Source organism: Coregonus clupeaformis, chromosome 17 (genome assembly GCF_020615455.1).
Source record: "Coregonus clupeaformis isolate EN_2021a chromosome 17, ASM2061545v1, whole genome shotgun sequence".
NCBI classification, from domain to species: Eukaryota; Metazoa; Chordata; class Actinopteri; order Salmoniformes; family Salmonidae; genus Coregonus; species Coregonus clupeaformis.
In genome coordinates this window covers 2,992,409-3,003,742 of record NC_059208.1, presented here as the reverse complement: position 1 = coordinate 3,003,742, position 11,334 = coordinate 2,992,409, and the positions used below count along the sequence as shown (strand labels likewise).

The window sequence follows — 11,334 nt, the reverse complement described above, 5'->3', positions numbered from 1 at the left end:
TTTATTCCAATACTAAAGATTATGTTCAATCAGTGATTTAATGCTGATTTAATCTTAAAATTGCTTGCTTTATTGGTTTTGAATCTTTGTTTCTGTCATGACTCTAATATTGGTTAACATTCAGACACAATTAAAAAAGGATCCAGAGATTTATTACAGAAATTAAGGAATGTGCAAAAAAAAACATCTTTATTGACAAAGAAAAATGTATAATCATGTATCCCCATCATGCTGACATTGATAACAATTGGAAGAAGAATGCGCAAAGAAAGCAAAAGGACATGTCAGCTGAATTATTTTCTGAATTCTCTGTGGCCCCACCTAAAATAACCATGAAAACACCACACTGTTTCAAAGGCATCGTTCATTGAAAACATTCAATATAAAAACTACTTTTGCCAGAATCCCCATATTATATACAGGATACCCCAGTGATGGTACAAGGAAAACAAAAATGTGTAAAAGGGACTATCAATTGTTATTCAAATCCAACAGGTCTGTTTAACTGCAAATGCCTTATGCATATCAGTTCTTACAGCGCCATCTCTGCATATATGTTTCCATGGCAACTAGACCCTTCTGCTTGACATTCCAGTCTCATAAACCGGTTTGCTAGTCACACACACACACTCACGCCCACTTCCATCACAAAAAGCTCCACTTGATTCGACATCGATTGACAATACCAAAATCATATTGATACGTAACAGGTTATTGGTCCAGTCAATGCAAAAGGCTTTGACTCATTACATCTATTGTCCAAGTCTGTTATTAACTGTCCACAAATTACAGATGAGGGGAGATCGGACCTTTGCATCTTTTTATTTGCTTTGATCACCGAACAAGGATGTGAGTTGGCCATCCAAGTCTGATCACCAGGCTGTCTCAGATAACACAGAGACAGAGTTTGTGTGTGTTATGCTACATTGAACATGTAAAAAAACAAAAAACCCCATTCAACATAATAACAAAGACAAAAGTCGTTAAAGAAGAGTCACATCTATTTTGGTGTATTAAAAAGCAGGGATAAGAACAAGCAGGAAAATGTTTTGATTATTCAAGATGTCAAAGATGTTGAGCCTGGCAGAACAGTAACCATAGGATTACCATAGGAATCCACAGCCAACTCTTTAGTAAGGCTCAATTAAATTCCCAAATCCCTTTGACAGTGTCCACACCCTCAGTTTGAAACTCTTCTTTTTAAGCCTTCAATTCAAATGTGCAACTCCAGTGTATTGAAGGCTGTACAGTACAAGTACAGTACCAGTCAAATGTTTGGACACACCTACTCATTCAAGGGTTTTTCTTTACTTTTACTATTTCCTACATTGTAGAATAATAGTGAAGACATCAAAACTATGAAATAACACATATGGAATCATGTAGTAACCAAAAAAGTGTAAAACACATCAAAATATATTTTATATTCAAATAGCCAACCTTTGCCTTGATGACAGCTTTGCACACTCTTGGCATTAAAGGGCTTGTAAGTAAGCATTTCACTGTAAGGTCTACACCGGTTGTATTCGACGCATGTGACAAATAACATTTGATTTGATTTTCTCTCAACCAGCTTCACCTGGAATGCTTTTCCAACAGTCTTGAAGGAGTTCCCACATATGCTGAGCACTTGTTGGCTGCTTTTCCTTCACTCTGCCATCCGACTCATCCCAAACCATCTCAATTGGGTTGAGGTCGGGGGAATGTGGAGGCCAGGTCATCTGATGCGGCACTCCATCACTCTCCTTCTTGGTCAAATAGCCCTTACACAGCCTGGAGGTGTGTTGGGTCATAGTCCTGTTGAAAAACAAATGATAGTCCCACTAAGCCCAAACCAGATGGGATGGCGTATCGCTGCAGAATGCTGTGGTAGCCATGCTAGATAAGTGTGCCTTGAATTCTAAATAGATCACTGACAGTGTCACCAGCAAAGCACCCCCACACCATAACACCTCCTCCTCCATGCTTTACGGTGGGAACTACACATGCAGAGATCATCCGTTCACCCACACCGCGTCTCACAAAGACACGACGGTTGGAACCAAAAATCTCCAATTTCGACTCCAGACCAAAGGACAAATTTCCACCGGTCTAATGTCCATTGCTCGTGTTTCCTGGCCCAAGCAGGTCTCTTCTTCTTATTGGTGTCCTTTAGTAGTGGTTTCTTTGCAGCAATTCGACCATGAAGGCCTGATTCACAGTCCCCTCTGAACAGTTGTTGATATGTGTCTGTGACTTGAACTCTGTGAAGCATTTATTTGGGCTGCAATTTCTGAGGCTGGTAACTCTAATGAACGTATCCTCTGCAGCAGAGGTAACTCTGGGTCTTCCATTCCTGTGGTGGTCCTCATGAGAGCCAGTTTCATCATAGCGCTTGATGGTTTTTGCGACTGCATTTTAAGAAACTTTCAAATTTCTTGAAATGTTCTGTATTGTCTGACCTTCATGTCTTAAAGTAATGATGGACTGCCGTTTCTCTTTGCTTATTTGAGCCATTCTTGCCATAACATGGACTTGGTCTTTTACCAAATAGGGCTACCCCCCCCACCACCACCACCACCACCACCACCCCCCAATGACGACAAGAAACGTAAATAAAAAGCATAATAATCAAGCCAACAAAAGGGATGTATGTAACTGATATACAGTGAGACTTACATTTAATTACACGCCATTGTCCTTTATGTTATAAATAAGACAAAGTCAGAGAAATAGGTCTCTTTTGAGAGTCCACTTGTACTATAGGTACCAGTATATTTACACGTATTCCTGGGAAATACAAATGGACTGTTTGTTTTCTATAACTCCGATCTAACTACTGAACCCAGAGTCATACCTAGCCAGAGTGACATTTGATACCAAGTCTCTGACTCTGATACCAAAGGGCATTGCACAGAGTATTTATTGAACACTTCAGATTCAATAAAGTATCGTCACACAAACTGTAATTAAATCAGAGTTGTGTTCATTCGGCGCCAAACAGAAGAAAACGGACTGAAACAGGGAGGGACATGCTCATTTACATTTTCCGTTGCGTGCCCTAATGAACACATCCCAGGTATGAAGTGCCTTCCGACAGCTGAATGCAACAGTCATTGAGCAAACATCACACTGGCCAAGCCATGCCTCGAATGATGGCTGGTGGACAGAGATTTTTAAAAATGACCATTGTGTGGAGTAGAGATGATCTTCGTGTGGTGATGACTAGAGAATAGCGTGTGACGTTTGTCTCAGTGTTTCTCTTTTTGCCCTCCAGCTCACGGGATGAGTGCTCGAAAAAAATGTTACGAGAGCTTGACAGCAATCTTCTGGTCCTTCTTCATCATCCTCTGAACCTCCTTCTCCATCTTCTTCTTCTGCTGCTCCATGGAACGCTTCTCTCTCTCTGCCATCTTCTGTTGTCTGGAAGACAGGGAAATGACAAAAAAGGTGTGCGTTTAAAAGGATTGCAACAAACCTCCTTACTAAGCTTTTTGAGAGAGCAAAGGTGATGGTTCACAGAGGTAGAGAAGAAAAAAAATCATAAAAAGTACTGCCAACCAAGTTTCCCTTAAACCAGAATTTGTGTGCAAATAATGCCTTTCTTTCATGTTGATGTTGTGCTGAACATTCTTAATATACTGCCACCTGCTGGATAACAACTAAACTTGCAGATCTCTTGACTATTTGACAGCAATATGACACTGAACATGACAGGGGTTTCACATTGAACTAGGGCTGACCCCGACTAAAACACATATTGGTCGACCTTGAGTCATCTGGTCAACATTTTTAAACGTGTATTTTTACCTATATAGACACATCCTATGTGTTTTAATCAAATAAACTTTATGCACTGAACTTGTCTGATGCTTTAAGCCCACCATTTGATGAAATAATTAAAGACACACATTGATTTCATTGTGCAGGGCCGGGCTCAGACTTGCTGCACTGTTAAAACAAATGACAGCGAGTGACTGTGTGACTAGCAACCGTCGTCTCTCTCTCTCCTCCCTGCTGCAGTGACCACCACAGAACATCAACAGTGTTTATCGCGCTGTCCGTGATGCTTAAGCTGAAACATAACTACAGCCATTTCAGACTGGAAAGTTCTGTTACCAAAATCCTTATTTTGTTTAGGAAAAACATTCCCTCAACCCTTGCTCTCTTTACGTGACAAATGTATGCATCGCATGCACGTGACCAATAGGGCCTGACCTATAGCATATCATAATCACATCAATAAATTGGTTATAACAAACTGAACACGTTGGATGCAGAGGACGTGACAAATAAACTGGAAACGGGGGAATGTTTTACTGGTTGCTCAGGAGGTAAAGGGGAAGTCAGGTGTGTGGAATACATCTGACTAGTTGTGGAAAAAATGGAGATCAAGGAAAAACAGGTGCGGTTAGATTACAATATACTTTTCCTGACCGTTTGGAACAATGTAAACCACACTAAATAAATTATAAGCGTACCAGAGTCTGTTGTAACGTTTTTGTTGTTGTAAAGCCTTTATTACAGCAAAGACTAAAAACAGTCGCATTCATTCGTGAATGATATTTCCGAAATGGAATGGTTTAATGGTCTGGGGCTGTTTTTCATGGTTCGGGCTAGGCCCCTTAGTTCCAGTGAAGGGAAATCTTAACACTACAGCATTCAATGACATTCTAGACGGTTCTGTGCTTCCAACTTTGTGGCAACAGTTTGGGGAAGGCCCTTTCCTGTTTCAGCACGACAATGCCCCCGTGCACAAAGCGAGGTCCATACAGAAATGGTTTGTCGATATCAGTGCGGAAGAACTTGACTGGTCTGCACAGAGCCCTGACCTCAACCCCATTGAACACCTTAGAGATTAATTGGAACGCCAACTGCGAGCCAGGCCTAATCGCCCAACATCAGTGCCCGACCACACTAATGCTCTTGTGGCTGAATGGAAGCAAGTCCCCTCAGTAATGTTCCAACATCTAGTGGAAAGCCTTCCAAGAAGAGTGGAGGCTGTTATAGCAGCAAAGGGGGGACCAACTCCATATTAAATGCCCATGAGTTTGGAATGAGATGTTTGACGAGCAGGTGTCCACATACCTTTGGTCATGTAGTGTATGTGTGGTCTCACTGAAATCGAGTAGGCTGCCTATGCATGTGCGGAGAATCACTGGCAGTTATCTTTCCTAGGAAATGTACTACCTGAATATGATTAGGCTATAGTTTACTACATTGCCTAGAAATAAATATTGATAACCCATATTTGTCTCAGTCTGAAAATCATCCCACTCCTAAAAGGTCAACTATAAAAATAGCTCAAGAGAAAGTGCAAGTCTCTCCAACTCTGCTCTCGTCAAACTAAGTCTAGCATATTGGCTGATATAGCCCAGTAATAACGATAGCTTAATATAATGGGCCACGTGAGAATCTCAGGTAATGTAACCTAGGCTATTTCTTAGGTTATTTTTGCGTATTTTGATATTGCCTATAAGGCACAAAATTGCTGGGACCATGGCTGGCAAGCGAGCTGCGTCACATACGCCTAAAATAACATTTTGGGACTGCGGTTGGGTTCGGGACCAGTTATGCGGTAGCGGGTGGTAGCAGGATGAAGAAATCAGTTCCGCGCAGACTACATCGAAGCCAGTTCCATTGATTCCATTTTTTTTCTCTCCATTCTTCCCCTTCAATCAAGGACAGATTTAGACCTGGGACACCATGTAGGTGCAATTTATTATCAGGTAAAACAGAAAAACAGCAGGCTCTGGACTGTGTAGGATAAGATTTGAATACCCCAGCTCTAGACAATATAATAATAATAATAATAATAATAATAATAAATAAATAAATAAATAACTAAATAGAAAGTGCTATCACCTGAGCACTAAATCGGCCTCCCAGGCAGCATCTGACGACTCATCCTCCCAGGCGTTGGCGTCCTCGTGCCAGGTATCCATGTCTCCAAGCTCAGACTGTGGGACATAGAAGAGGACAGGAATGCAGTCAGGACACGGTCACTGACACCAGTATAGGCTGGCAGTGGGACCTAACCTCCCTTAGCAACTATTCTTCACATCGTTATAAACCTTTATTCAACCTGAATACAGAGAACTGTGGCCCTGGAGGACTTGTGCACTCCTGGGAATGAACAATGTCACAGCACTGGTCCAACTATGTTTACAATCCAGGTTGTACAACATTTGATTCAACAATTTCAGAGGTTAGCAGTGTGCATTAGAACATCCAAGTTAAAATCCCCACCCTAACTTCAAATAACACCTCTGCAAAATCAGTATTTGTCAAAATAATTAGTGAAGCTAATCCACCGTACAAGGAGATCACCTCCCCCCCATCTTAGATTCAGCAGAGGCCAACAGATGATACCATTTATATTAACCGTCTGTCACAAGAGACTAGTGGTACAGTGCCTATAGAAAGTCAACACCCCCTTGAACTTGTTTCACATTTTGCTGGCTTAAATCAAAGGGATTAAATTAGATTTTTTTCTCCTACAGATCTACACAACCTACTCCACATTTTCTAAGTGAAAGAAAGTTATAGAACATTTTCCAAATTAAGAACAAATAGCAAACATTAAATATCATAATTGGATAAGTCTCCACCCCCCAGAGTTAATACTTGGTGGAAACACCTTTGGCAGCCATTGCAGCTGTGAATAACTTGGAATAAGATTCTACCAACTTTGCACAACTCTTAGTGCAACATATATCCATTGTTTTTGTCAAAATTGCTCCAGCTCATTACATTTGGTTGGAAATCATTGATGGACAGCAATATTCAAACGTCTCTGATTTTTTTCAGCAGATTTAAGTCAGGACTGAGACTAGACCACTTAGTAACACTCAACACCTCTTGGAAACCCATTCTAGTGTAGTCTACTCTCAGTCCTGACTTTCTGCTTAAAGAAATCTAATACAAAGTTTAAATATTGCTGTCTATCAATGATCCCTAACCAAATTGTATGAGTTTGAGCAATTTTGACAAAAACAATGGATATATGTTGCCCTAAGAGTTGTGCAAAGTTGGTAGATTCTTATTAAAATTATTCACAGCTGCAATGGCTGCCAAAGGTGCTTCCACCAAGTATTAACACAGGGGCGTGGAGACTTATCCAATTATGATATTTCAGTTGTTGTTTTTTCATATTTTAGAACATTTTCTATAATTTTATTTCACTTAGAAAATGTGAAGTATGTTGTGTAGCTCTGTAGGAAGAAAAATTCTAATTTAATCAATTTTTTAGATTTAATTGTACGGCAGCAAAATGTGAAAAAAAAGTTAAAGGGGGGTGTAAACTTTCTATAGGCACTGTACTTTGGACGGTGCTACACTGTAACTCACAGATGGTTGGATGAAGGAGGTGTCTTGAGTGACTGCCAGTCTGCTGGAGAAGCCCGCACTGCCGTCGGGTACCAAGTAGTTGAGTGGCTCCCTCTTCTTCAGCACAATCTGGGGTGGGGACAGAGAGAGAGGAGACAAGTTAAAACTACTAAGACTCAACAATATGATATAGCGTGACTACAAGCAGCAGTGTGGCCAGCGATATTGTCGACAGAGTGTGAGGCAAGAGGCTGCACTCGTCATCACCAATACAGGTACTGTTAAGCATCAGCGCATGAGTTTGCTTCGCTCTCTCATGCCATGTGATAGCTGCGTGACAACAAATGTTGAACAGTGCAGCCTCGCCCTTTAGACAATTTGTGTTTGTGTTAGGAGTTACCCTGCTCCTCCCTTGTGGTAAACGTATATTGCTGAGTCTACCTTCAATTAGTGTTGAGAAAGGCACTTAAAGCTGGAATCCGTACTTAGTGAAAATGCCTCATCCATTTGGGATATTACAACAACAAAGAAGTTACATCAAACAACAAACACATTTTTCCGCTTGGACATCATTGCATGCGCATACAACACCAGAATATGTACTGCGATTTTTTAAATCATGCTGCCTGACACTCCTCTCCTGAGTTTCATCAACTCAACAAAACAAACACAACAACAAAGACGTTGGGGCGAACAGTGGCACTTTATACAGATTTCAGCTTATGAAGAGCCAGCCTACTTTCTGTGTTTTTCTGATGGTGGGAGCCATGTCTTTGAAGTAGTCTGGTTCCTCTTCCTCGCCAGGCTGAGGTGGCATGTTGCCGTTACCGCCCTCGATCTTGATACTTGTGGGACCGTCTTCATCCCACGAGCTCCATTCTTCAATCTCTGGCTGCACAGGGTTTGGTCAAAGTGACAAGGTGTAAATTAAGTTTCTTGTAAAAAGAATGAGACGAAAATAATATGACGAAAATAAAGAGAAAGGATTTAAGTGTGCCACAATGTAAACATTGGCTGTTGGTTGCACAATAAATGCTTGATGATGTCATTAATGACAATAGGGGGAAAGCAGGTTTGTTATGGCTGTAAAGCGAATCGGCTAAGCACTTGCCTCATGTTAGCAATAATGGGCTGTATCTTATAAACTTGTATATCACTGACCTGTTTGGGCAAGGATGAAAAATCAACCGTCGTTGGAAGAGATATCTGATCGCCGCTTAGCTTACGCAACCTCCCAGATCTATGTCAAAACAGGAAATGTGCTTACCATCAAACTGTCGGCCACCACAAAAACATAAATTTTAGAGCAAAGGCATTCCAAGGATGCAATTTTCACATGCAAATAGCATTTGATTTCTATGCTAATGTCTTTGGTTGTGCTCAAGGAATGACGTTCCATGAGGTTAACATTCTTTTCAACATGAAGTAAAATGACTGGAAATCTTACAGACTGTGGCTTTCAGATTTTACCAAATCTATGCAGACATAGTCTGACACGGCAAAGGGTTCTAGATCAGTTTTGCTTCTTTCAATTCACCATAATGGGTGTTCCTTACCTGCATATCAACCTTTTGAAGAATGAAAGGAAGGTTGCAAGCCATGTGCAAATCTTAAAAAGGCGAAACTGAGAGATGGCCATGGTGAAGTTGAGCTAAAATGAGGACATACCATTGTTAGCAAATCCATTGGATTTATAATGAGAATTTTCTAGCAAAACTGTCATCAACATCCTTCTAATAACAAGTAAGCTTGCTAGCTGTTATAGCTTTTGTCATTAGCATAGCTAGAAAGCTAGCTAGCTATTTTCTTCCTGGTTACTTCTTCTTCAGTGGGGTTCATCGGCGGTTGGCATCCAACGTTATGGTGCATTACCGCCACCTACTGTACTGGAGTGTGGGCCAGAGACAGGGAGAAACTAAATCCTACCTTCCAGCCCCGTTGCTCTTAAGAAAGTTAACAAAATATTTTAGACTATTTCTAATGACGTTCTACTCAATATACTCTTTAAACTAATTTCCTGTAACCCCTTCTCCCTCATACTAGATATCATCCTCTCTATTTCCCTCTGATACTGCCCACACTGTAGCAATACATGCTCCATGGTCTCTGTATGTTGTCTCCCGAGTGGTGCAGTGGTCTAAGGCACTGCATCGCAGTGCTAGCTGTGCCACTAGGGATCCTGGTTCGAATCCAGGCTCTGTCGTAGCCGGCCGTGACCGGGAGACCCATGGGGCGGCGCACAATTGGCCCAGGGTAGGGAATGGCCGGCAGGGATGTAGCTCAGTTGGTAGAGCATGGCGTTTGCAACGCCAAAGTTGTGGGTTCGTTTCACACGGGGGGCCAGTATAAAAAATGTATGCACTCACTAACTGTAAGTCGCTCTGGATAAGAGCGTCTGCTAAATGACTAAAATGTATGCTGATCTTCCTGGTTACTTCTTCCTCCTGGCAAGTTAAAGAGTACCACAGTGCGTGTCATAAAACCTAGCGGTCAAACAGGGAAATGGTTCCAATTGTTTTTCCCATAGGGGATTTTAGAAACACTTAAAATAAGGGCTGTGTTTCGTGACATTTTGGTTACCGTGTAAATCTCTCTAGGACAAGGTGACTTCTCAATATATCCGCCTATATTTACCCCTAAAAAATGAAACACTAATTAGCTGCTAATGTGGCTATCATAAAGAACTACAAATGCCATGATGATCTGGACGAGACTGCCGAATCAAGGCAAAGGTAAGCATCTCTGGATTAACTATGTAATGTTAGCTAAATGTAGTAATTAATAAATTGGCTACATTTCTTTAAATGCGCAATTCTGTGAACTGTCTTGTGCAAGTTTAAAATTGACAATGCCTGTTAGCAAAGGTGTCAGCTAGAAATGACGTGCAGGAGCTTGCAGGGATTTGTAGTTTTGCATGACGTCTACTTTGATGCTATTTAGCATTTTCGAATCTGAGAGTAAATAGTCGAACGTATTGATAAGTCACCTTGTCCGAGAGAGCTATCAATGGTTATCAAAACGTCACGCCAGGGTAAGCCTACACAAAACACAGCCCTTATTTTAAGTGTTTCTAAAATCCCCTATGGGAAAAATGAATGGTTGAAAAACGATTGGAACCATTTCCCCGTTTGACTGCTAGGTTTTATGGGTATTATGACACCACCACTGTGGGGCTCTATTGCTGCATAATCTAATGCCCCATCCAAAACAACTGAGAACTCATTAAAATATCATGAGGTCAGTAATTTTGAGGTCGGAAAGTCGGAACTCTAGAAAGAGGTCCGAGACCCCGAGTTGGAAGACCGTTCAAATCGATTTTTCCCATCGGAGATCGTTTTTTTCCTGAGTTCCGAATTGTTTTGAACGCACTTAAGTCGGAGGTTTCAGAATTCCCAGTTGTTTTGAACGCGGCATTCTAATCAAGTCTAGGTAGCTAGATTATTTTAACTGAAACGGATATAGACAGGTAGCCACAGTTTATTGTCTTCATAGATAAAATACAGACACTCACCGCACAGATCAATATGTTTGCTTAGCTGACAGCTGGCGAATCAGATGTGGCCGTCCCCAGAATTCATTTATTTGGCTAGCTAACGCTAGCTTAGCAAATGAGCATACCGGTATGCAACGTATTTTTCCTTGTAAATTTCACTCTAGAAACAACACACTTGCAATAATGATACCAGTCATATCACAATCGTATGTGTCTAACAGCTGCTACCTAGTATCTGTTTTCATTATTTATTCCAGAAACATTTGTCGCTTCTTCATAGCCTCATGGCTGCCATCTTGAAACTGGGTAGACGATGTGGAACCAAAACCGGGGCAAGAGGCACCCTCACCATCTCTGGGTTTTTGTAGGCATTGGTCTTCTGCCCCCTAATGGTAGAACACATCATAGGACTTTGGCTTTATTTGTCTTCCCTAAAATAGATGTTATGTGAAATGTAATAGGTTAAACAAAACAGTATTTGGTTAATAAAAGCATAAATGTCATCCAGGCAAACTATGAATTTATTATGACCA

The 11,334-nt window shown here is 41.1% G+C and overlaps 1 protein-coding gene across 1 annotated transcript; it reads right to left on the bottom strand.

Annotated features, from left to right (window-relative positions):
- Positions 1-2,628: 2,628 nt before the first annotated feature.
- Positions 2,629-11,143, bottom strand: LOC121585877 (receptor-binding cancer antigen expressed on SiSo cells). Its single transcript, XM_045226031.1, has 7 exons — positions 10,820-11,143; positions 8,865-8,959; positions 8,470-8,548; positions 8,048-8,200; positions 7,330-7,437; positions 5,845-5,939; positions 2,629-3,402 (listed from the first exon to the last, which is right to left on the bottom strand). The coding sequence occupies exons 2-7, from the start codon at positions 8,945-8,947 to the stop codon at positions 3,285-3,287; spliced, it is 636 nt and encodes a 211-aa protein (XP_045081966.1). The 5' UTR covers positions 8,948-8,959; positions 10,820-11,143; the 3' UTR covers positions 2,629-3,284.
- Between the last annotated feature and the right edge of the window lie 191 nt (positions 11,144-11,334).

Coding starts and splice junctions, on each gene's coding strand:
- LOC121585877 (XM_045226031.1), bottom strand. CDS start 8,947: ATGGCCATCTCTCAGTTTCGCCTTTTTAAGATTTGCACATGGCTTGCA. Junction 8,549..8,864: donor TTCAAAAGGTTGATATGCAG/GTAAGGAACACC, acceptor GTTTTGACATAG/ATCTGGGAGGTTGCGTAAGC. Junction 8,201..8,469: donor TTTCATCCTTGCCCAAACAG/GTCAGTGATATA, acceptor AACCCTGTGCAG/CCAGAGATTGAAGAATGGAG.